Raw genomic sequence first — 27,063 nt, forward strand, 5'->3', positions numbered from 1 at the left:
TCTTGTATAGAATGTCCTGGGAGATTGAAGTGTTCTCCTACTGGTTTCTCTGTTCTGTGATTCTTGATGTCAGATTTATGTCCGTTTATTCTTTGGCGTAAGGTTTGGCCTGTTTGTCCAATATAGAGAGCTGAAGGACACTGTTGGCATTTGATGGCATACACAATGTTAGACGATGAGCAATTAAATAGTCCCGAGATGGTATGTGTGATGTTGTTGGGGCCAGTAATGGTGTTGTCCGGGTGTATGTGGCAGCAAAGTTGGCATCTGGGTTTATTGCAGGCTCTGGTGCCAGTGTCTGTGTTAAGTCTGGTTGTAGTATTATTGTGGGTTAGGAGTTGTTTAAGATTGGGTGGCTGTCTGTAGGCAATGAAAGGTCTTCCTCCCAGAGCTTGAGAAAGAGAACTGTCATTGTCCAGGAGAGGTTGTAGATCTCTGATGATGCGTTGTACTGTTTTAACTTGGGAGCTGTATGTGATGACTAGAGGTGTTCTGTTATTTTCTTTTTTGGGTCTGTCTTGCAGCAAGTTCTCTCTGGGTATCAGTCTGGCTCTGTTGATCTGTTGTCTAACTTCATCTGCTGGGTATTTTAGTTCTGAGAAGGTTTGCTGTAGATCTCTTAGGTGAGAGTCTCTGTCTGTAGAATTGGAACAGATGCGGCTGTAACGTAGTGCCTGGCTATATACAATGGACTGTTTGGGATGTTTGGGATGGTAGCTAGAGGCATGTAGATATGTTTGTCGGTCAGTTGGTTTGCGGTATAAGGTGGTGTCTATGCGCCCATCCTGTATTTTTATAGTAGTGTCCAAAAAATGTATTTCTTGCATAGATTGATTCATTGTAAGGTTGATTGTGGGGTGAAAATCATTAAATTTCTGGTGAAAGGTGTCCAGGGTCTGTTGACCATGTGTCCAGATGATAAAAATATCGTCAATGTATCGCAGGTACAAGAGAGGTTTGAGTGGGTAGGAGTTTCAGAGGAGGTCACTGAAATACACTTAGCTGCTGTCAGAGCAGTGGTGGTGCTTTTTGATAGTACTCTACATGCCTTTTCCTCGACTGGCCCTTTTCACATTTCAGCATAAAACAGAACTTTCTTAATCAGGCAGATTTCATTTATGACAACCACACTGAGAGCTTATGTGGTTATTTTTACATCATATGTCTTTTTCCAATGTTGGCCTGTACTCTCTAATGTTTCAAAATTGTACCTCACTGAACACATCCTTGAAAAGGCAATCACCTAGTACAACTAGTAATTAGTGCTCTGTCAGCTTTAGCACCATTAGTTTCCAAATGCTAACATCAGCAAGCCTATTGTATATCACATATGAAACTGGAATGTGTGTTAGTGTCTACATTTAGGTGTTTGCAACAACTTTGCTTTAGAAGACTTTCCGTATAGGTAGGTATTTCATATGCATGCATGCATATTCTGTAACCAATAGCATTTATATGTGCAGTAGATAGTTTCTTACACTGTAAATCTCTTTTTTTTTAATGTCCCAGTGTGTCAAAGAAACAGGAGACAGACAGCAGGATTCAGAACGTAGGGTGGGCAACAATGCGTCAGGAATGTGTCATCACTTTTCCCAACCCAGTATTCAGGTGGACTTTTCAAGAGGGAGAAGTGATGTATTGAGGGTGGGGTGAGATGACTAAGGAAGGGAAGAGCTGAAGACTGCCCCCCCCCCGATATTTCATGGTCTCTCAACTAGTTTATCAATAAAATGCTGATATGCTATTCCATTTGTTTTCAGCTTTACTCATCTCAGCATTTACAATTACAATTATTGATACATTTTCTTAATTTGGCCCCTCCACCAATAAAGGTGCTGCCACAGGTAAGCCCGTAACCTTGTCCACGGGTTATCTGCTGAAGACGGTCCTGACAGTGGCTCTGTGAAGATGCTGGAGGTGACTCAGTCAGGAGGCCACATAAATTCCTTGGTCTTCATGTCACCTGTGTCTTCATCTAAAGAGGAGTCATCCTGGCTCTGGCCTGATGATCCGTTCTATGCATGCTGATCACTCAGCATGGAGCTAACAGCCAAGTTAGTAGGTACCTGATTGTAGCCTTAAATCTCTGTAGGGTGGTGGTGTTGCTGTTGCTTGAAGGACTCCACTGATTGCCATTCTATGGTGGTTATTTCCATGTTACACCACCACTAGAGATGCCATGCTTTAACTGTTTGTTATTGCTGCACGCCACTCCAATCTTTGAGCGGTGTTACTCAGTGTTTCCTTTGGAATAGGATACATGGAGACTGTAGTGTCTTTGTGATATACAGTTTATTTACATAGATATACAACCTGAGGCTATGATGGAGGGGTTCACAGCATCAACACCCCTAAAGCATCCTGCTTCTCCCATAACCATAGTCTTGGATTCTAGCAGAAATCAGGCATAGCTCTGACACTCTACCTTCCTAGCCAGCTGCCTTGCTTCCAGCTTCTAGCTCACATCATTCAACTCTCCACTCTGGCCTTCATCTTTCTAACTACCAGTGAGTTGAGGGAGGGGGTCCTACCCATTTACCACCTGGCACAGATCCACTTCCTTTAATTACCTAGGCTATCACCTCACCAGGAATTCACACGTTTATATTTTAACTTCCTGGATCCAGGGATTAGAAGAGTCTCAGCATACAGCCTACTTCCCCCACCCCCCACAAACTCACAACAATATCTTAATTGCTGCTGACCTTGGTTTTTCACTAGTTGTAGTGTGAACCAGTGACACTTCTCAAACATGTGACATGGCTAGATGGTGTCACAATTCAGCTGCAGAACAGAACAAACTCATCTAAGGTTTCTCCATTCCTACTTTAAGATGTGGAGCCACATCTCAGAAATCCACTCATTAAATGGCTTATTTTAGACTTATTTTACTATTCATGTCCCACCTTTTTGCCCAGGGCAGGACCCAAGGTGGCTCACACACTAAAAAAGAGAGCTTTAAACAAAACAAAACCACCGATCAGTTGTAAATATTAATAAAAAGCAATTAAATAAGTTGTTATATCAAAACAGTGCTGAACCAAAACAACTTAAAACCATTCAAAAGCACCAGAGGAGGAAAAGATATGTGGCAGCCACCATGAGAAGACCCTGCTGGTAGCCAGCTAGTGGCTAAAGACCTGCCAGAGAAAGGAAAGCAGAGTATGGGTGATTCTCACATCTCCATTCCTTGCAATAACATTGTATAGATGTTACTGCATTATATACAGACACTAGGCTGTATTGCATCCACACATACTGAAACAAAATGAATAACCCAGAATCTTATGTTGCTTCTGACCTGCAGTACTAACCAGAAATAGAAAAACACACACAAATTACCAACATTACATATTTGCACTGGAGTTACGCTTATTCGAATGCATAAAACGAATAATTTCTTGCCTCAAACCCCTTTCCTTCCAATGGTATTTCTTTCTTTCTTTGAATTATGGAAATAAATAATGTCCTATTACACACCAGGAGCAAATTGCTGCAACACCCTGAGTAAAGCGAATGTATTCTTTTTGTCGCCACATGTTACAGCAACCACTGTTGCATTGTCAGGCTTTGTGACAGTCAGTGTGTAATCAATATTAATTTCTGCAGATTTTCCCCCACAAACTAGCTAGTCAGCTCTAGGGGGCACTGCGATTGAAGTGCACAAAATACTTGTCAAAGGCTAAGTGAAACCTATTCACACCTGGTCTCTGGCCTACTTAACTGTAATTTTGCTAAAAGTCTTATTAAATTAATGTCATCATCCAATTAGCTGTGCAATAAAAACATTCACAGTGGGCCTTAACTTGACTCCTGAAATCCTTTGTGTCCTAAAATCAATAGGATTACAGAGGAATGGAATAGATTGGAGCACCCACATAAATCTTTTCAGGAACACCTTGGTTCATAAACTGTTTGGGCAGGGCCCTGTCTTCAAAATACCGCTAAAAGTCTGACAACAGTGGCTGCACCAGCTCATAAGCAGCAGACAATGAAAGGCAAACCACAAAGGGGCAAAATCTTGAATGTGACATGGCGTAGAGGATTTATAAAGGGTCTTCTAGATGACATTACCAACTTACTTGCCTTTATAGTTTGCCAATTGTTGTTTATTGCTTTCATATAGTTGTTACACACCACCAGCACTCTGGACAGCAAATGTGCGGTGCTGCTATCTGGTTCTGTCGAAGACCTGCAAGGCAGAGGTTCATTTTAAATATTGTATCTTGTTTCAGAATTGACACACAGGAATTGCTGTTCTCGGAGAGTGAATGAAATATAGCTACTCTGCTGATTCCTTAACCTCAGGAAAGAAATCCTATATACTAATAGCAAACTCATTCTCCAAGTGTGGGTCCTTATATAGACAAAAAGACACCACCAATGTAGAAGAGGGGGATACCTGCAATCTTGGAGGAAACCCGAAGTTTTCAAAAGCACTGAAATACACGGGGGGGGGGGACCTAGCTCAATGAAGACAGGTAGGTTTGGACTCCTGATTGACTGGCGTGGGGCAGGGGGTGGGATGGAAAACCAAGGGAGGAGGAAGAGTAGAATGGCATATCCTCGAAAAGGATATGACTGGTTGACTGGAAACCTGAACAGAAGGACTTCATACTGCAGTGTTTTGTTGCAGGCCCCAATTGTATATAATAACAGTCAGTTTGATGCGCAAAACAATCTGGCCAGGGAGCAAAAAGGCTAAGGTAGAAAGTGTGAGTGTGTTGGTTAAATCCATAGATGTAGTGCTTTCTTTCTGGGGGTACGCAGGGGTATGCACACCCCTAAACATTTTGTGAATCTAAGTTTGGCCTCATTGAGGGGCAGTATTTCAATATGAGTAGGAAAATGAGAGTACCCCTAAACTTTTTTTCTTAAAGAAAACACTGTATCTATGAATGTGCTTGGGGTGATTAGGAACAAGCTGGGGCCTGAATTTCCAAATAACACAAACTAAACAACCTTGGTATTATGAAAGTATTTTATGTAGCTAATACAGACAATTATAAACAAACAAAATATGAAATCACCTGACTCAGTAAAATGAAATATGACCAGATGTGTTTTGACCCCACGGTCTTCCTAAGTGGTCTATTTCCCTCTCCCCCAAATAGAGTGGTACCTTGGGTTACATACGCTTCAGGTTACAGACACTTCAGGTTACAGACTCCGCTAACCCAGAAATAGTACCTCGGGTTAAGAACTTTGCTTCAGGATGAGAACAGAAATCGTGTTCCAGCGGCGCGGCAGCAACAGGAGGCCTCATTAGCTAAAGTGGTCTTCAGGTTAAGAACAGTTTCAAGTTAAGAACGGACCTCTGGAACGAATTAAGTACTTAACCTGAGGTACCACTGTAATGTCAAAAGCAACTACACCAAATGCACTACTAATAATACTTAATCTGGCCATAAAGTGCAGTGTATGCATATTTTTCATCCAAAACTGGCATTGGGAATCCACAAGCTGCCCTTCCAGTTGGAACATGTGTCTAAAATGAGCCCAACTACTGAATGATCATAAGGTGTTATTCCCATTGTGACTCAATGGGACCCCACTCTGGAAGGTGAACCAGTAGATCCTTGACCAGCCCAGCTCTCACCCACCCCATTGGGGGCCCCCTCTGCCAGTGGTAGGATTGCCGGCAAAGAACTTTCTCTGGCTGCAGCAGAGACTTCAGCAGTGACAGTGGCCCCCTCCAATGGGCAGAGGCCGGAGATTGTCCACTGATTCTGAGCCCACTCCAGCAGGATGGATTGGGGTTAGGTTTGTGACCTAATACAGGAAAGTAGTCACTGCTGGCTGGGGTAAATCACAACAGTCTTTAGTCTCTTTTTAAAGAATGATTCTGTATTTCAAAGTGCAGTTTCTATGGGAAATAATATGGAGGAAAATTAATACTTTTTAAATAATGTTGCCATTGCTAAAGAAGGTCAAGTCTTTTCCAAGCATTAGACAGGGGTTTCAAAGCTTGTGCTTTGTCTGTCTGCAGTTCTAGACATGAAATGACTAAAACCGATTCAATAATTGGATAATATGAGAACAAAATAATATTCACTTTCAGCTACATTCTGGATTTGGGGCTTTTGTTCTTCAACACTAAATGAATCTACGTTGTTCATTTTAAAATGGTTTGGAGCATTGTTTTTGCCATGCAGTTGAAAACGGAAGAGACTTTCCTTCCACGTTTATTTCCTCTCTGTCTTCCGAGGAGCTCAGGATGTCATACATATTTTGCCCCATTTAATCCCCACAACAACCAAGAGAGACATTTGCAGGGATTTGCACCTAGGTTTCCCTAGGCCTAGTTTGATCCTCTAACCACCATGCCACATGGGATCCACTAAGTATTCTCTCACCCAGCACACTCAGATCAATATTTTAAGTCTTGCTCCATACCATACCCCTCCCCCCAAGAATGAATATGAGGCAGGGCCTTTTCAGTGGTGGCTTACGTCTAGCCTAGGGAGGCCTGCTTCGTCTACATCACTCTCTAGTTTTTACTGTCTGTTGAAAACAAGCATGTTTAGAAGGACTTTTGGGGATTGGCTAACCCTACAGTTGGAATGCACTCCCTAGGCTGTGCTTTTGCATGTGGGTTTCAATTTTTATTGTATTTCCTAATGTGCATGCATACACATACAAATAATTCTTCTTAGCAGCCTAATATTATAATATCTATATCCCACCTTTCTTTAAAAAAATAATAATTAATCAATACAATTTGGATTATTAGGTAACAGAAAAAATATATTTCTACATCTTACTCTGGTGTAGTCCAACTTTTTTTGATCACTACAGTGTTAAGCAGATGGTGTGCTGGAGCCAAAGCATGTCTACTCATAAGTAAGTGCCACAGAGTTCAGTAAGAATCTTTCCCTAGTGCCTGTTTAAGATGACAGCCTTAAGGCACCTGAAACCCTCCCCTGGATTGCAACTACTATTGGGTGCAATGTTATCATGTTGCATTTGAATGTGTGGGCTAAATACCCTGCTTCCTCAGTTATTTTCATCATGGCAATTCTCAGCAGCTCTGCATGGAAATACCCACTATTCTCTTGGAAAAAATGTTGAGCCTCACATTGTTTTCTTGTTAAAAATAGAAAGTTCTGGCCTGTTTTTGGATGCTGCCCATCAGCCCTTGTTTGAATCATTCTCATTTTGCAGTCTTTTAAGTAACCAATATGAGTGGAAAAGGTGAATGAGAGACATATTTTGTGTTTTGCCTCCTAAAGAGCTGTGCAGCACCGGGGACTTCTTCAGTCAGTTCCAAGTAGATAAAGCGAACAGTGCACCAGTTTTTCTTAACTACTTTTAATTAGCAGTCCAACCAGTGAACAGTCAAACACCACCCAACTTCATGCACTGTGTTTGTTACCTATGGTCGTTCTTGAGAGATTAGGGAGCACTTTAATTCCCTCTTTGCTCTGATTTAGATTGTAGGTTCCCTTGCATAATGGATGGATCTCACTCTTGCTCTCTCCCTTTTTAAAGGTGTTACAAGGCAGTAAAGTACCTTGGGCTTGTCACTCTATGGCTGTGTCCACACTATTCATTTAACACACACCTCCCCTTGCAAAGAACCATGGGAACTATAGTTTGTTAAGGGTGCTGGGAATTGTAGCACTGCGATAGGTGAACTTAACCTATTTCACAAAAGTGTTCTGCGGCCAGAAATGGGTGTGTGGGTGGGTGTGTGGGTGTCTGTATACACACACAGTATATGGTATGCCTATCGATGTAACAATAATAGCAAGTTCGTGTAACTCAGTAGACGATACTGTGTCCGGCACCTACATTCTATCCAGGGCTGGGATTGTTCTAAATGCAACTTGTAAATAAGTTTAGTCGGAAACAAATTAATGAGATTTACTCTCCAGTGAATGAGTCAAGGACTGTGCTTCTCCCGCACCCCCCCCCAAAACCACCCCTCGGATATTTGAATTGAGGGTAGAGGGAGGCGTATCAGGGTTAATTCTAACACCAGCCTCTTTTCTTCCCCTTGACTTTTCCACGTGGTAAACGTCAGGCAAGGAGAGTTAGGAAGCTTCCGTTCCCTTGCTGTGGTCATCATCATGCACAGGTTCTATATACTATGCAATATGTAACAATTTAGGCCAGCATGATACAGAGCTTCAGCTCGCGCCGAAAAAGGAAACCGGACACACAGGGCAGGCGTATTACACACACACACACACACACACACGCACGCACCACGCGACCAGGTCAAAAGTTGACTGCCTGCCTCTCCAGCTTCCCCCTCGGATCGCTCTCGCTCGGTCCTGCCAGTCCCTGATTTTCCGCCCAAGGTAACAAGCAGCGTGGCTAGGAGCCGGAGGGGGAATTAGGCGGGGAATCGCCGTGTCCGTTCCTGCTGGCGAAAGGTCCGGGCCGGATTTTGCACCTTGTCCCCGGGTCTGCCTCACGGCCTGGAGGAGCTGGAGCGGCGGCTGCTGCTGCTGCTCTGTTTATTGAGCGCTCTTGTCCTGGTATCACTCCGCTGGCATGGAGGAGGAGGAGGAGGTGGAGGAGGACAGCACTTGATCATTGTGATGGTGGCAGGAGGAGAAGCAGCAAGCAGAGCAGAGCAGAGCAGTCTGCGTGTGTAGCAGCTCGGCGTACGTTCTGCAAATACTTCAGCGAGCTACTTTTGCAGATCGCCCCGGATTGTTCACGTGTTGACTTCCCCCCAGCTGGAGGATTTGCTTTTGCTGTTTTTTGTTTTTTTTCCCTTTCCCTTTTAGGTTCCTGTTGAAAAATACAACTGAGCAGCCAAAGTACTTTTGAGAACACGGTGCGGCATAAACACCCAAACTTTTTTTTTTCTTTCCCCCTACTCCCCGGGAGAGAGAAAACACAATTAAGAAAGCGGCGTTGCCTGCCGCCCGGTGGCGCGGGGTGCGATGTTGGGGTGCCTGTGTGCGCGTTGTCTGCCCGGTGTGTATGTCCGTAGGTGTCTTGTGCGAGTGTGTGTTGTGTGTGTGTAGAAGTGTGGAGCGTGGAGAGAGATTCCTGCCTGTTTTGCACGCATGTGGGTGCGTGTCTCTCTCTTCCTCCGTTTTCATACATGGGGGAGACCAAGGAGGTTTTCGGTCCGGGATTTGTTTTGGAAATGATGGATTATTTCAAAGGTGGACTGATCTGATCTTCCTTCCCTGGAGTTTGCCACCGAACAAGCTACCGATCAGTTTGTTGGGATTCCTCCTGTGTTTGTTGATTGTGTCTGGCGATAACCTCGCAGCACCGCCTCCTGGGTCTCGGCTTTTAACATTTTCTTTAGGCAATTTCTTTCTTTTTTGTGGGGGGCGGGCGGGCGGGGGAAAGCTTTCTTCCTGCCGGAGAGGATCGACAAGGAAGGGAGAGAGGCTTTTAAAAATTGTTGGGGGGTATTTTGTTTTAAACCAAACAACCCCAAAACATTTCGCTGGGGATCTGTTGCCTCCCTCCCCCATGGTCCGTTAAAGAGTATCTTCCCCCGGAGGACCCCCGTGTTTGTGCCTGGCGTGTGGCGCCCGCTTCTCAAAGGGGGGAAAAGTTCTTCCAAAATAGTGTGCGCGGAGAAGAAGATGGGGGATTTTGCAACCCCCGCCGCTGCCGCGAACGGCGGCAGCCTTTGCCTCAACAATAACCTGAGCAGCAGCCTCGGCGGGGCCGGGATCGGCGTGAACAACGCTCCCCACGGCCCTCCTCCCGGTAACAGCGCTACTCATAGCGGCGGCGGCGGCACTAACGGGAGCAGCGGCGTTCCCAAGCACAGCACCGTGGTGGAGAGGCTGAGGCAGCGCATCGAGGGCTGCAGGAGGCACCACGTCAACTGCGAGAACAGGTACCAGCAAGCCCAGGCCGAGCAGCTGGAGCTGGAGCGAAGGGACACGGTGAGCCTCTACCAGAGGACCCTGGAGCAAAGGGCCAAGAAATCGGGGGCCGGAGGCAGCGGCAGCAAGCAGCAGCAGCACCCGAGCAGCAAGCAGCAACAAGATGCCGAGTGTGCCACGGCCGAGCAGAGGAACCACACGCTGATCATGGTAAGGGGGCGGGCGACAGGGGGCTGGAGGGCGGCTGCGGAGCACTTGTGGGCTGGCGCTTTCTCATTTGGAGTTCTCCCTTCTCGCCGGAGCGGATGTAGGAGGTTGGGAAGGAGGGTGGGGGAAGAGAGAGAAAGAGCGAGAGAAAGCGAGGGATGCTTGGCTGAAGCCAGGGAATGGGCGGAGAGAGGAAACTTTGGTCCTATAACTAATATGGGAATCCAGGAAGCAAAATGGACTATTTGAAGAGGAGTTGTCGAAGCCTCTGCATTGGTGGGGGTGGCTAAGCCGCGCGCACTCGCTCGCTCTCTTGTCTTGTCTCTCTCTCTCTCTCTCGCTTGCCACTTGGATCGATCACTCAGGTAATGATTCTTCACCTGCCGGCGTCACACACACTCACCCCCCCCCCACTTCCCCCAGTCGCTCGCAGGTATCATTGCATCGATCACGGCGCAAAACAATGAAACAAATGAATTGTGCATTTGGCTGTTTCACGTGCCATTGGAAGAGCGGCGTAAAAACGCACACAGGAGAACCGACGCGCTTGGAGGGTCCCCCTTGTTGTGTAGGCAGTTGTGGAGTAGCGGCGGGAAGACCAGGGGGAAAGCACGTGCGTGTGCCTGCGCGTGTATATCTCTCTGGCCAGCGTGGGTGCGTGTCTGCAAGGATGCTCGCTGCCTCTTTAAATCCAGCGGAGGGGGAGCTTTGTGGGCTGGCTTTGCGGAGCGGGAGTGACAGCCCTCGGGAGGAAAAGTTGGGCAGGTTCCTCCTCGGCTGGCGGCGGCGCGTGAGTGTGCGCGGCGTGCAGCCGACCAATCAAGTCTCTCCAAACTCGCCCCAGCCACTCAGCGGCCGCCTGGGCTGCATTTCTTTCTTGCCTTTTTTTTCTTTTCCTTTTCGTAATTCTAAAGTTTCCTTGGCCTTTTAAGAGGCTTAGAAGAGAACAGCAAAGGGGCGGGGGCTAACCTGCCGGTGGCGTAAGAACTACTAGTAGGAAGTGGCGTTTCACACTCACCCAGATGGTTAAAAGAAATTAAACAAGAACTCGCCGGGTCACAGATCTTGTCTTAAAACAAAATAGTCAGTACGTGTCCCTATTAAAAGCGCCCCTCCCCTGGAAAATCGTCCGGGAAGGATCGTTCGCCGCGAGCTGCTCTGATCAAATCGATTAGGAAATCCCTTTCCCACACCCATTCTACCTTACCTACTACCCTCCGACAGCTTTAGTGAAGAGAGCAGAGAAGCGGTCAGGGTTTTTTTTTTTTTTTAACAGATCTGTTGTCAGTCCCTGCTTCCAGCGTGCCTGGTTTCCAGTAGGTGTAGCCGAGTAAAGCTAATCGAGTTTATGGAGAGCTGTGAAATATTCTGCCTTTGGTGGCGCAATGATTGTGTCGATGGGAGCTGCTTGCCGAAATCCAGGCAGATGGTCTCAGGGGCAGCTGGAGGGCAGGGCGAGCCAGCGAGGGCATTCCTTTTTTATTATTATTTTACTTGGGCTGCTGTCGCTCTTTCGGATTTGTTTTTTTTATTCTGTTGCAGCAGCTCTCCTAAACCAGGGTTGCGGCTCTAAGGCTTTTTTACTGCGCCCTAGTCAATCAATTTTTAAAATATGTATACAGTATGTATATTAAAAGGAAGCTCCCTCTTAATCCCCAGCCTCAAACAGGAACGATTTTACGCAGGTGTCTTCAAAAATAAGTCCAACTGCACTTGGTAAACGCGTTTCGGATTGAAGCACACGGACTGAGTTGTGACTCCCCCCTTTAAAAAAAGTGATTGCCTACTTTCGAGTAAACATGAACAAGGTCGCGCGGCGAATGTTTGCCCAAGTAAGACGTGGAGCTTAGATTTAGGCAACCGCTCGCAAGGTTCAGTTTTTAATAAAGGTCTGCTGCTCTAGCTGAGCTGGAGAGAAGCGGCTGCAAGGTCCCTTTGCCTTCCTGCTGCCCTTATGGCCGCCCTAAGCTAGGAGCGAGCCGGAACCTCCCCGCCGCCCAGCTTTTCGGCAAGCCACCCCACCAGCTGGCGTCTGCCTGACAAAGCCGCCCTCCCCTCCCCCGGCTGGAAGTTGGGTGGGAGGCCTGGAGGGCGCGGACTGACGGCGGGGTCAGCCGCAGTGGCAGCCCAGGAGGAGCTGGGGCAAGTGGTGCGGCGCAGGAGGCGGAGGCTGGCGGAGGGAGGGAGAGAAAGGAACGGGCGCGGACTTTGCGGGAGACAGCCGCCGCCGCCGGCTCCTCCCCTGCCGAGAGAAGGACCATTTATTGATGTGGGACTCTTCTTCCCCACCCCACCCCCGGCGTCCGTGTGTGTGTGCGCGCGCGCCTCCTCAGTTCACCGGGGCCGCCTCGGCCCCTCCCACCGGCGCGCGAAAGGCCGGCTCAGCCGCGACCCGCAGGCGGAGTCCGCTACACCTTCTCCCCCCCCCCCCCCGCCTGCCGCGGCGCTTTGTCTGCTCTATCGAGCGCTCAGCCGTGGGGGGCGGGGAAGAGCTTAAACGCAGCCCAAAGTGCGCCCTCCTGGAAGCGAACGCTGCTGCGCGGCGTGCCGCCTTCCTCCTCAGGCGTGGAGAAACCACCACTCCCCCTCCCCCCTCCCTCCCTCCGAGGATGGGGGGGGATTGGAGAAGGAAGCTGCTGCTGCTGCTGCCGCCTCCCTGCTTTTCCAGGGAAAAGGCAGCCGGAGAGGGAACGCCCCTTGTTGGAGACAGCGGGGCATTTCTCCAGTGCAGTCGGGAGGAGGAGGGGGGGGGTTGAGATAGGCAGATAAAGCGCTCAGCCTCACCACACAGGAATAACCGCCCCCCCCCCTCACGCTGCCGCCGCCGCCTTCCTCCCGCCCGACCTGGAGCGCGAGCCGGTCTGCGGACGCGCGCGTACACACACACTGGCAGGGAGAAAGCCGAGAGACAGACGAGTCAGAGCAAAGCACAAAGGGAGGCACCTGACTCGCAAACAGGAAGCCGACGAGGCGCTGTTCGGCTGCCCGTCTGCTTGGCCCTTCCCGGCCCTCTAATAGGATTTGGGTTCAGTCCTCAAGCTGTTTCATGCTCTTTGCTCCCTAATGGAGCTTGCGCTTGCGACACAGTGGCGCACTCGGAGGACTTGGGCAGGGAGTTCATGCAAGCAAACAAACAAAAGCCTTCTTCGCATTCCACCCCCACCCCCTTTTGAGCAGTGGTACTGACTCACTAGTGAAACAATAGTTTCCTTCTCTGTCTCTAGCTTGCAGATGGGATTTGGGAAAGGCTTGTAGTTGGAGAATCTCTTTGCCATGGGCAGAAGAGGGTGGTTTGTTTTTTGATGTGCTGGACAGGTCTAGATTTCCTCCCTGGAATGGCTCCTTTCCCACCAGTAATAACAATAAAGTGGATATTATAACATCTGTTTTGATAAGAAACCACTGATTTCCCTCGATATGACCTGTATTAACACCCCAATAATTCGATCATATTCTTCACTTGACAGTTAATAAACCTTGCTTTGCTTTTGGGGTCCAAAATACCTTTTTTAAAAAAAAGTTTTGGATTTGTTGCAGTTACAGGTAAGTAGCAAAATCCAGGAAATATTAGCTTATAGCACATCCTTTTAAAACAATAATAATGTCTTATTTAAATCTGCAGTCCTATACATACACACTTGGAAGTAGTATCTATTGGACTCATTGGGTCTTGTGTTTGAATATACATGGATAGGATTGCAGTATCTTTGAAACTCTCTTGGTTAAAATTACTTGTAGTATGAAATCCACAGCTAGGGATATTTGCATTCGGCTTCCAGTATCATTGGAGTATACCAGATCAGTGTGTGCTTTGCTGTTTAAAAAATTAGACTGCAGTGTTATTTACAGCCATTTTAAATAAGGGAGATAGTTTCATCAACAATGTGCTTATAGGGAAAGGGTTTCACCAGCAATATAGTTACGATTTGTAGAAAGATTAAGAGCGAACTGTGGTTTTTCAGCAGCGTGTAAGGGAGCTCCCTAAAGAAGAGAAGGAAGTTGCCAGGATAAGTGTGAAGCTTTTTGTGGTGTCTTTGAATCCAGTTTGTGAGACTTCATAATGAGAACTGTGTCCTCCTTCCAATCAGTGAAACATGATCTGTGATGAATACGGACCTCCCCAATTGTTGTACTGACTGACAAGTGCTGGGGGAAATGTGAGGTGCTGGGGGTGCTCTTTCTTCAGAGAACACTGCAGCCCCACGTGTCTGATTCCTCTTTTCCTAACCCTCAATAGAGAGAACAATAAGTTGCCTTTACTGAGCTGTATTTTGTGTGTTTGTTTGTTTAATCTGTGGAGGCCTAAACTGTCCTTCTGCACTTCGTGTTTCTCAACTTATGCTGTACTCTATAATGTGTGCTTAACTGAACAGCTGATCATCTTTTTATAAATACAGTGGTACCTCGGGTTAAGTACTTAATTTGTTCTGGAGGTTTGTTCTTAACCTGAAACTGTTCTTAACCTGAAACACCACTTTAGCTAATAGGGACTCCTGCTGCCGCTGTGCAGCTGCTGTGCCATTTCTGTTCTCATCCTGAAGCAAAGTTCTTAACCCGAAGTACTATTTCTGGGTTAGCGGAGTCTGTAACCTGAAGCGTATGTAACCCTAGGTACCACTGTAGATGCTTTCCTCAAAGGCATGCACCTCAAACTTAAAAGTTGATGGTCTCTCATAGAAAGTCAGTACAGCCTCATTTCCACACCCAGGGACCTGCACGCTCCATGCATGCTCAGTGCATCTTGGCAAGCCTAATCTTCTAAATTAAGGATGGGATCTGTGCCATTCCAGATGTCAATCCTTGGTCTAACTGGATGTACCTAAGGCTTCAAACAGCCCAAAGGAGTCTAGGCATATGGTGATGGATTTGCTTTTCCTGGGGGCAGCTGCATTTATTGTTATTTAATATTTATTCATTAAATTTGTCAGGGCAACCCAAAGTGATGTGCAACTGTGAGTCATTCCATACTTTCCTTCAATTTACAAGATCTCCACCAGGAATGGTAATTTGAAGAGGAGGGTAGGAAACTTTCTCAAGCTTCCAGAGGGAAGCTGATTTCTCACCTTTCCATTTAGTTTGTGCTCACACCCACCTTTAGCAGCATGAAGAAAGAACACATTTTTCAACGTATATGTTCCACTGACAGTCAAACAGTTTAATTTTGGAATAAACATGTTTGTCATTTTCTATTGTCATATTTACTGTGCAATGCATCCCTTTGACACATCTTGTTTGTAAGGTGGAGACAGAAATAATGCATAGGATTGAACTGGAAGTCACTTGACAGCAGAAACTGCATGTCTACTTGGAAGTAAATTCCCATGTGTTCAAAGGGGCTAGCTCTCAAGTCCTTGTGTGTGAGCTTTTGTCTGAATTGGAGCGAGGCCAATGGTCCATCTTATTAAAGACCCTTCCCTCCCAAAAATAACCACAGGTAAAAATTCAAAATACCATTATAGCATAGCCTACCTCAGAGAAATTTATAACCATTTAATCCCAGTTTTGTGAGGTTTGGGTATGAGCACTTGATAGGGGATGTATAGTTGATTTTGCTAAATCTTTGATTTGTTTATTAATAATAACATCACCAAACATTTTCTTCATTTGGCTATAGCAGCGAATAAGGAAGTTAGGAAACACAACAAGAATTGTACAATAAAAACATGCATTTCTTTATTAAGTATTATCCATTTTCCAGCCTAGTCATTGTGAAAGCCAGTTTTAATTTCTCAGTTACATAACTAGAAGTGTTTTAATACTGTGCTAGTTAGGTTTGTTTAAAAGTTATTGATGGAAAACTTTGCAATTCCTCCAAAATGTTCCTTTGCTCATCATCAGACTAGTTCCAAGAAACATCTACTCATTCCCATTCTTAGCTAATCTGCTTTCTCACTTCCTACTGTGTTGAGTGTATAATTTTTAACGTGCTGAATGCATCTTAGATATTTGGCAAATGTGCTTCAGTATTAGAAACCATCTTAAAAATTATTTAATGTTGTTAAGCCATGCCCATGTGATGGTCTATTACAGTTCTGCTCTTCTGTACTGGTTTGTAAATTGTCAAATTCTAAAAGACTTTTCCTGTAACTGTATCCTTGACATCTTATACGGACAGGCTCATCATATGCCTGCTTACTCAGAAGTAACTCCCGCTGAGAGTCACGGGGGATGTGGTTATCCGTGAGTTCCGCCTCACATCTGGTGTATATATGTAGAAACATGGGGTGGGTGCAGAGTTAACTGCAAAGGCTTGCAAGGGAATCCCTCTTTCTGTCTGTCTTACTTTTCCACAGCTGGGCCATGGTATCACCTTTCAGTACCAGAAATAAGCCCAGCTAGGTGAAAGCAAAGTGTTCTGGGAGGGAGTCTGCAGGAGTTAAGCCCCAAACAGGGGGAAACTTCTGCACTACTCCTCATTTGTTGCCAAAATTGAAACTCACTGTTTAGTTACATTAGTACAGCAAATATGAATTTGAACTAATGGGTCAGGTAGATGAACTCGGTGGCCCTCAGGATCCCTTCCAACGCTGCAGTTTATGATTCTGTACTCTTGTATCTAGTTTGATCCTGAGTTTTGTGGCTCTTACTTTCAGGCCACTGTGCATAGGGCTGTTGCCTTTGAACCAGACGCAATACATATTTACTCAGAAGTAACCAGTTGGGCTTCTTTCTGGCTAATTGTGCAGAAGATTGTAGCCTTTGGTGCTAAGGTATCCTTTGGTGGTGCTTGATAGTGAGAAGCACTGTGCTGAAGCAACACTCTTGGATTCCTGATTGGTTTTATAAGAGGCTAGAATTATGGTAGCTATGGAGTCTTCATTGGAAGTACTTACAGCAGCATTTATGCTTCCGAAAGAAGGTAGGTTTTTGCCTGCAGCCAGGAAGAGCACAGCATGGAATATGCAGAGAAAAGGAGGATGGGATGAAGGAAAAACTAGACACAAGGATGAGGCTAAAGTCACTGTAAAAGGCAACTGGGGGCCAACGTAGAGGCAGAGAAGGGCGATGTGTTGAGAAAGAGAGATTATTTTAGCAGGAATATTCTGAGTTGACTGAAGAGGTGAGAGAGAACAGGAAGGAAGGCCAGAGTGGCAGTGGTCCAAGGAAAAAATAACTAGGGCATGAACAGTTTAGCAGAAGATGCAGATTTGGCCAATTTTGATGAAAAATCAGTGGTTGGAGTTGGCAGTAAAAACAGAGAGGGGAATGAAGAACCAGAAGTGGGCCTAGTTAGTTTTATGCTTAGAAGGCAAAAGAGAGAGACTTAGCTATATCTAATCAACAGGAGGCTTGGGTGTCTGCAGAAATAATTCGTGGGGAGGGGCAGAGAGATCCATGACTTTTAAGTACAGGTATTTGACTTACCTCTGAACTCCACACACTATTACATGGTGCTGAAGAGCAGCAACAAGAAACAATAGTGATTTACTGTAGTGTATGGGATTATATATTTCTGAACTAAGTTCTAACAAATTGCTCTATTTGTCCACTGAACAATAACAGAGTAAGGCACCAGAAAGACATAGAGCTATAATTTGTCCATTGAACAACAATACTTTAAGACTCTGAAAAACAAATTAAAACCCCTAAGGCTGAATTTTTCACCTTTTACACAGAATCTCCCTTGGCTGTGATGAGTGCCAGATATAAGATCTGAAAGTAGCCAGGCTTTTTTTGTTGTTGTTTTTAATTCCTGTCCACACGTAACATAAAGGAAAATATACTACAAAGTGGACCGCTATTGAAACAAAAATGGGAGACTCTGAGGCTCTGGGCCAAAAGAGTCAATAACTACTTCTATAAATTTCTCCTTGGGATGGGTCCTCAGCATTGCTCTCCGGGTGTTCAACAAACAAGCCAGACAATTGCTTTTCATGCATTGCTGAATTTAGCCATGCCTGTGCAAAGTGCTGAAGGATTGTTCAGTTCAGCATGTTGTAACTGGGAGTGAAAGTGCTGTCAGGAGAGCCATTTTAATAGCAGGGAAGTGGCTGGTGTGGTCCAGCAGTTCAGCAAGGTTCTCGGTAAAGTAATAAGTAAATCCAGGTAGGAAATGTAGATGGACCACTCTTCTGTGGATTGGTTGGGATGATTGGCATGGTTTTGACTGTGAGTCCTGGAAGACCTGTACCCTGCCTTCTAGGCCTTTTTCCAGCTGGCCTGGGAGGGTGGGGCCCTGACTGACTCCATCTACAACAGCTGAGACTGCTGAACAGAATCTTGAACTGGGGTATTGTTTAGGGGGGCTGTTAACAACATCTTTGTACAGTGGTACCTTGGGTTACATACGCTTCAGGTTACATACGCTTCACGTTACAGACTCCGCTAACCCAGAAATAGTACTTCGGGTTAAGAACTTTGCTTCAGGATGAGAACAGAAATGTGCTCTGGCGGCGCGGCGGCAGCGGGAGGCCCCATTAGCTAAAGTGGTGCTTCAGGTTAAGAACAGTTTCAGGTTAAGAACGGACCTCCAGAACGAATTAAGTACTTAGCCCGAGGTACCACTGTATCTATATTTTGGATCTTATGATTTATGTGGCAATTTTTCAGTTCGATTGTGTACTTTTTAATATTGTTCATCACTGCTTTTGCTTTGTTTGTGGTTATGTAATTTTTTATATGCTGTAAGCCACCTTGAGCATTGTTTTAACTTTGGAAAGGTGGCATGCAAATAAAACGATTGATTGAGTTTTCTGTTACATGGTTTGTCTAGCTGCTTTAAATTTGAAATTCCTTTCACCTTCCAGTTTCTTGCACTTTTCTAATACTATTGTCCTCATTAGGTTTCCTGTGTAGTTATGTTATTCCTAGCAACTCTTGTATTTATGTTCTTTCATTTTCATTGCACCTAACTTCACAAACTGCAGAATTTGTTCAACCAGTTCTAGCATCAAATAATATTTGCTTATAATCACAAGTCAAAATTATCATTATTTATTAAATTTGTATACCACCCTTCAACTGAATATCACTAGGCATTGGGTTGGCTAGAGTTCTTTGAGAGTGTCAACAAGCATATAGATGGTCCAGTTCACAAAGGGTACTCAAGACTTTCAAAAAGCTTTTGACCAGGTACTTCACCAAAGACTCCTGAGAAAGCTTAGCAGTCATGGGATAAGAGGAGATATTCTTTTGTCAATCAGAACTGTTAAGGTGGCCAAGTTTCCTGAAGATACTAAATAGTTCAGCATCATTAAAACAAAAAGGATTGTGAAGAGTGGCAAATGATATCTCCAAACTGAGTGAACGGGCAGTAAAATGGCAAATGCAATTCAAACATCACGGCCTTTTATGTGTGCTTTAAACTGTAAAAATGCTACTCAGAATTTTGGAAGTGGATGGTGCAGCTATTGTAGGACTGGGTTGGGTTACGGTTCCCTAGGGAATGAGAACTGGAAATGAACATAGTTCAGTTCCACAGAAATACACACATATATATTTATTCAGTAATCACACAATATTAGGTGGCTTGATCAAAGCATATAGATGTCAATGGGGAAACATTCTTTTTGTTACATTGACTTAGTTCAGATGTACTGGCAAACTTTGTTCTCCTGAGAGCCTTGGTGAGTCTCAGTGTGCTGTGTTTTTCATGTGCCAGGAGAAGAGATTGGAAGCCTGCCCTTCTAATTTGTGGTAAATCATAGTTTGCCCTTTCCATCAAATCCGGCAAACAGTGGCTTATCGTATATTAGAAGCTAACTCTTCTCATTCCTTCTCCTTGTGTGCAAGCTTGAGGGATGCATTTGCCTGCTTTTATAACAATATAACAACTCTGGAATGTTGTTATACAGTGGTACCTCAGGTTACATACGCTTCAGGTTACATACACTTCAGGTTACAGACTCCGCTAACCCAGAAATAGTGCTTCAGGTTAAGAACTTTGCTTCAGGATGAGAACAGAAATTGTGCTCCTGCGGCCCGGCGGCAGCAGGAGGCCCCATTAGCTAAAGTGGTGCTTCAGGTTAAGAACAGTTTCAGGTTAAGAACAGACCTCCAGAATGAATTAAGTACTTAACCCAAGGTACCACTGTATATGAATTACGCCATGGTGGCCCTTGTATTTCAGAGTGGGGTGCTCAAGGAACATAAGTGATTGCAATATGTATGAAAGGGATTTTTTCTCTAGGATCTCGACAGTGACTTGTGAATGATGACAATTCCAGCTGAATTTTGTGATGAGAGAGAGAGATGCTTGCCTCCCCCAATTTTTCAGACATATGCCAGCAAATATTGCGGCAAATTAGTATATAGAATAATGATTCTCAACATGCATTGATGTTTTCAGATGTTCAGGGATTGGGGTTTTTTCCTGGGACTGTCAACTTAAACATGTCAGGCTAACAGTGTGCTTTATTAATTATTACGTCTCTATCCCACCTTTCCTCCAAGAAACTCAAGATGACATACATGGTTCTCCCTCCACTGCATTTAATTTTCATAGTAATGTGAGGGAGGTTAGGCTAAGAGATGGTTGATTGCATTTTGTGGCTGGCCCTCCAAGGGCAGGGTGAGGTGAGGTAACCACCTCAGGCATAATGATCCACAGGGGCAGCAGATCCCATTGTAGATCTTTATTCCATCCTTGGTCCTGATGTAGATCACTCTTTCTTCCCTTGTGGGGAGGAGGGGGTGCAATTGTGTGTTTCACCTCAAGTGCTGAAATGTCTTGTCCCGCCCTGATTTAATGACTATGTCACAGTGGCTGATTATGAAAACCAGCTGGTAGTGAAATGTAGATCCAATTAAAGGTGTGCAGTAGAAGGATCCTTAAACATGACTATCAAATAATAAGACAAATGTCTGTGCCTTGACCTTCCAAGGATAAGCTCACACAATACTTTCCTACTACTCTTTTGCATCTAGGCCCCATTAGGCAATTTCTGCAACTTGAAATAGAAAGTATTGTATGACCACCAATTTTTTTCCAGAGCAAATAACAATGACAATGGCAGTGTTAGCCGAGATGTGTTTCATATATTTTGTGTTATTGTCTTGAGCATATTCTGATATCTTAGTTACTCGTTCATGGGCACATATTGTCTAATATGCTATTATTCATCTGCACTAAGGATTATTTCTCTCTTTCATTGGAGCTCTCACTTTGATCTCTCCTGCAGGCCCATACGCACACACATGCACTCAGTTACTGAGAACAGCAGAACAGATGCAGGCCTAAAAGAGTGCTTATTTATTAAAGTTCCCTAGTCTTCATCCACCTTACTTATACAACCTGCCTGGCAGGTACTCATGATTCATTTAGTGTGTTCATCGTTACAAAAAAACATTCCTCCTCCTTGTTATTTATTATATAAAAATACAATCTCAGTCTGAAGACAATTGCTATCGAACAAATGTACTTTTTTCTGTTTTGGATAAGAAAATTTGGTAACTACTTGTTCAGATAAATGCCCCCATGGAATTAGATTTGTGAACATGACAACAAAACAGCAAAAGTTTGGTACAACCTTTAGTGCTATCAGTACAAAAGTAGAGGGGGAGAGGAATACCATGAAATCAACAAGGAATAACTGGCAAACCTGACTTTTTGAGAAACAACAACTTGGAAGCACTCTCAGATATGATCAGAATGTATCTCTTCATAGCACTCTGAAGCTGTTAAAATATTGTCAGTTCAATTTGAAATCTATACACTAGTTTGTACCTCAGTAGAATCAGGTTGTTTTTCACTCGGACAAAACTAGTGTCTACCGTATTGCTAGAGATCTAAATGGAAGACAGAACTGGCAAAGGCAGCAGGACAGATTCTCCCCCTCTCCATAATATTTAACAGAAGTTTTCATTAGCATTATTCATTCAACTGCTGTGTGATTTGCTGCTTTCTATTGCATAACCTCGGAACATTATGTTACGTTCGGTCAGAGGCCTGCAAAACCTAATGAGCAAGCCTCGATTCCCGGATTAGTTGTTTGGCCACATGCCACATACCCTGATATTGCCACAGAGAAGGAAACGGGAGGCATTCAGAGCGAAGACCTTGAAGCCAAGGTTCATGCGTGGTTAACAGTAGATCAGCACCCACTTAGATGACTAAAGCCACTTCTGAGGTGGTGGTTAGTATCCGAGGAGCAGTGGGGGGGGGGGAGTGCCTTAACTTTTCCCTGCACATGGCTGCTCTTCTCCAATGTCCAGTATAGAGTTGTGTGGTTGTTTTTTTTTTTTTTAACCCACATTTACCCACTTTTAATACTTCATTGGGAGAAAAAGCACTTGGGAAGGCAATCTGGAGTGGTTCAGGAGAGGACATTCTCTGTGACAGTCCCTAGGGTGTGTAGTTCCCTCCTCACAGAGGTGTGTATGATGATTTCCTTGCATAGCTTTCATTGTTGGCTGAAGACTCACCTCTTTATCCTGGCCTTTGATACCCGATACCCTTTTAAGGCCCGTGCTCATGTAAATTGTCTTAACTGACTTTAATACTGTATTTTTATATTGTTGTAACCTGTCCTGGGACCTTATGATGAAGGGCAGGTAAGGAAAGCAAGAGATAAGGGCAGGAGTGGGAAAATGGAGAGGGGTGGTGGTGAAATGGATGGATCAAAGCAGGAGGAAATAAAAGTCATCTGCAAGTGATCAGTTGAGACCTGGCAAGTGCGTCCCTTTCCCAGCAACCTCCTTGGAACAGGGCAGGGGGAAGAGAAGGAGAATGGGGTGGACTCCCCACTTTTGACTCTGAAACCACCACGCTCACTTTAGCCCCCTGCCCCAGAAGATGACACCCGAGACAGGAAAGAGGTTCCACACCACTGAGATGAAGGGCTGGGGTGGGGATTCTCAGATTAAAAACAGGCATTAAACAGCAAGCAGTCCTATCATATTACTTCTTCAACATAAGCACAGAAGTTAGCTAACTTGTTTTCAGTGTCAATTCCACCATGCTTTTTGCACATGAACGAAGCTAAACTAAACTTTGAATATGAATTTTTATAGTGGGGTTTCACCCAGACTGTTTCTTTTCAGCAATTAAGTTTGGTAAGGTCCTTTGCCTGGGAGGTGAAATGTGTTATATTTTTAGAAATAAATATGTGATGTCTACAAAACAACGATGCATCACCATTTCCAAGAAACTTGCATAAGATTTCCTTACTATTTAAGGAATCTAGAACATTGTTTTGCTTTCAAGGAACTGAAGCTGCCTTGGTTCTAAAATAACTTACCACCCCCCACAGGGGGATATATCTGAGGAAGACTGTGGAAACAATATGTGGAATTACAAATCTGCATGGATATGGCAGGAAATCAATGAAAGCTGGAAATAGATCCCTGCACATTCGGGTTTGTGGATTTTCCCTGCATCACCTATGTAAATTTTGGAATTTTTTTTCCACGGTGTAAGGTGTCTGCTAAATCTTGCTGATTACAGTTTTGGCAAGTGTTAACTTTAGTGGAATAATGTAGTGAGTGTGCAATATTGCCAGCAAGTTTTTTTAAAAAATGTCAGGCAAATTACCCTCGTCCCCCCCGCAAGAGAAAGTTAAACACCTGCTTGCTGAAAGTTAACAAATGGGGGGAGTCATTCATTATTGCCTGGGGTAAGGGGCAGTATGTGGGTTCTACTAAGGGGACCCTTTTCATATAACTCTGCAGCTTAGAAAGTATGAAACAAGTGCATACATTTTTAGACTGTGAGTAGACTTAAGTTATTCATGAATGAAACAGTCTGATTCAGGTCATGAGAGGCCAGCTGTATGCATTCCAGATGTAGCTGGCTTCAGAGGGACTATTTTTGTGCATGAAATGAATGTGCATGTTTAAATCTTCACACAACTAAGCTGCTATTACAGCCACTCCAACTTAAGTATGACACTGGAGAATGTTGTGAATGGAAGATATAATAAACTGTGGTGACAAGATAAAAATATTCTGCAGTACTAACACTACATGGTAATTTCAAGAATCTTTCTTCTTGCATGTCTGAAGAACTGAACAAATACAAATGCAATATATTGTTAGAGCTGTGGAGGTAGGTACCATATTTGTGATGGGATGCAACATCATTTCAGCCTGGAGAAGTGATAACCTTGAGTGAGGCCCTGTTCCATGACCACTCAACAATTTTCTCTATTACAAATCCATTTTTGTCCAAGAACAGTGACTTTGAAAGAGCCTGCTCCTTTTCATTAATGCCTTGGCACATCACACCTTCCTTGAAGGCTGAGAAGCAGTTTGACTTGTTTCAGATCCCTTTTCTTTCTTTTTAAAAACAGTACCAAGGTCTCTCTTGCACCACTAATGGTGCTCTCATTCCTCTCTGGACAGCCGGGCTCTCTATGTCTAGAATCTGTAAGGAAGAATTACATTTGGGGGAAATGTCCTCTGTTCTGATTTTGAAGGAGTGTGATAACATGCTTTTATTATTACTGTCTTTGGGCACAGTTCATAGCAATGCACCCTCTCATGATGGGTAATATGGTGCCAGTTGAAATGATGGAGTAATGCCACCTGCTTTACCATAAAGAATTGCCTACTTATTAGAATCAAGAAGAGGCCCATAACTTTAAACAAATTATTCGAACTGACTAGAAATAATTAAATACATGCTTGAGAAGGGTGTGTGGTGTTTGGGGTTTGAAGGAAGCCGGTGGAGATTGGTAAAATATTTGGTTTGTTTGTCCATTAGTATGAGAGTTCACCTTGCACGGAAGAACTTTTTTAAAAAATGAGTTATTTATATAACAGCTTGTAATTTAATAAGCTCATTATTCATTAGCAGCTCTGTGATGTAGGCATTTCTTCTACATAGCTAATCAAGAATTGAGGTTGCAATGTGAAAAAATCTGAATACAATTTGCAGTTTTTTAAAAAGCAATAATTATATATCAGAGCTGCTACATTTTGTTTCTTAGTTGGTGCTAAAAAAAATCCCTTTGTTGTAGAAATTTTGATCAGAATTTTTTAAAAATGGTATTTTGGAATGTAGCTAGTTCACTGTATGATAATTCGGATATACTTCATTGTACTAAATTCCATTTTCACTTCAAACGAAGGGCCAAAAAGTCAGTGGAAATGTTCAAGGACTCTAGAGTAAGGATATCTCACCCTACAGTTAGAGCCAATAAATGGTTCAGTTAATCTTTTCGCCTCTTTTTCTGAACTACTTAGAAACAAATTGATTCTTAGCTGATAGGAGGGCACAAGTAGCGCTTCAGGAAGAACATAGTGCTTCTCTTTTTGTAGAGTGTACTGGCAGTGTATGGGTTTTCTTGCTTGTTCTGCAGGGAGACCGCATTTTGATTTAAAGTTATGAGTCATAGTATCTGAGGCTTGGAGGCGAACACACTATCTGTAAACAGCAGCCAAAGGGCACACACTTCTGCTTTTGCAATTGGCAAAGTCTCCTCCTTACTGCTTTAAAAAGGAAGAGGGGGAAAAATATCACCATGCCTCTTTTTATGTGTCTTTTCATAAGAAAAGTTTCTGGTGGATCCTTAATGGTTAAGTTCCCTGAAATGAAATACTATGTTGCTGTCTTAAAAATAACTGTTTCTAAGACACCAAGTCCCATATGAGCAGGCTAAAACAGACTGGGTTTTCTGTCTGTTCTGTATGTTTTGCAGCTTCAGTAGTGCAGTTAGGACAGTTTGATCGTATCACCATGTATATTGTCTCAAAAAAGATTAAAAACAACAATCCAACAACACCATTTACTGTAGGTCAGTGATCACTTACATTGTACGCATCTAAAGAAAAATGAAATTGTAATGGTGTACTCCTTTTTTGTGGATTGAAACTGGATTCAAAACAAACACCACCTTTTATTCCAAAGCAAGGCATCATGCATTAATAAAATATTTTGTTTGTTTTTAAGAAGTACTTTTGGATTCTTCTGCTGTTGCTTTCTGTTTTCCCCATGAAATTTCACCTAATTGGCACAGCAGTAACAAATAGCTTACTGCTTTCCTGCATTGTTCTTTAGAGTTATCTCACTGCAGAACACATCACAGCTGTTTCCTAGGTTGCTCACAACTCTAGTTGTTGATTTTTGTGTTTTCTTTACATATTCTTAAAAGATGTGTGGACAAGTTAACTCTGGAGATGGTTGTGCAGTGGCTTCCAGAAGTGCTATTTTTACAATGCCAGCTATAACTAATGACCCTTGTTTTCCTTATTTACTCTTTCCTCTACCATGTGACTCAGCTCTGTGTTCTGACATCAGAAGTTAGTGTTACTGCTGCCAGAATTCCTTCTCCAGTTGTTCCTTTCCAGCTGACCTTTAGACAGTAAACGAGAGTGCAGAATCATGAACATATGTGCCCTTCCCTAACCAAATGTAAAGCCTATTTGATCTGTTTGGCTGTTTGCTCTAATGCAGTTCTTGCAGAGAAATATTATGAGCTAGCAATTTGAAATGTAGGCATGTGGAATGAGCAATATACAGTACAGTGGTACCTCTGGTTACATACGCTTCAGGTTACAGACTCCGCTAACCCAGAAATAGTGCATTGGGTTAAGAACTTTGCTTCAGAATGAGAACATAAATTGTGCGGCGGTGGCACGGCAGCAGCAGCAGGAGACCCCATTAGCTAAAGTGGTACCTCAGGTTAAGAACAGTTTCAGGTTAAGAACGGATCTCCGGAACGAATTAAGTACCGTATTTTTTGCTCTATAAGACTCACTTTTTCCCTCCTAAAAAGTAAAGGGAAATGTGTGTGCGACTTATGGAGCGAATGCAGGCTGCGCAGCTATCACAGAAGCCAGAACAGCAAGAGGGATTGCTCCTTTCACTGTGCAGTGATCCCTCTTGCTGTTCTGCCTTCTGAGATTCAGAATATTTTTTCTTGTTTTCCTCCTCCAAAAACTAGGTGCGTCTTGTGGTCTGGTGCGTCTTATAGAGTGAAAAATACGGTACGTAAGCAGAGGTACCACTGTATAAGCTAATTGACAAATGGCACCTTAAACCTGGCTTACGGTCACCACAATGGAATGACTAGGTGCCTTTTTCCCCAGTGGGGCTTATTATTATTTTTATTCATTTCTTTTCTATATTGCTTTATATTATAAAGAAAAAATCTCAAAGCAGTTT

The 27,063-nt window shown here is 43.9% G+C and overlaps 1 protein-coding gene and 1 long non-coding RNA gene across 2 annotated transcripts in view; one reads left to right on the forward strand and one right to left on the reverse strand.

Moving 5' to 3' along the window:
• Positions 1–1,744: 1,744 nt before the first annotated feature.
• Positions 1,745–4,402, reverse strand: LOC308595266. The gene is made up of 2 exons (XR_014011967.1): positions 4,083–4,402; positions 1,745–3,140 (listed from the first exon to the last, which is right to left on the reverse strand). It is a non-coding gene; the product is annotated as an uncharacterized lncRNA (long non-coding RNA).
• A 4,917-nt stretch (positions 4,403–9,319) lies between these two features.
• Positions 9,320–27,063, forward strand: part of MAML3 (mastermind like transcriptional coactivator 3) — a 274,501-nt gene continuing 256,757 nt past the window's right edge. Inside the window, exon 1 of the mRNA XM_081209210.1 lies at positions 9,320–10,022. Coding sequence (XP_081065336.1) covers positions 9,564–10,022 — 459 coding nt within the window. The 5' untranslated portion in view covers positions 9,320–9,563. The remainder of the gene's footprint in view (positions 10,023–27,063) is intronic.

Source organism: Podarcis bocagei, assembly GCF_964188305.1.
Source record: "Podarcis bocagei genome assembly, chromosome: 9".
Classification (NCBI taxonomy): domain Eukaryota; kingdom Metazoa; phylum Chordata; class Lepidosauria; order Squamata; family Lacertidae; genus Podarcis; species Podarcis bocagei.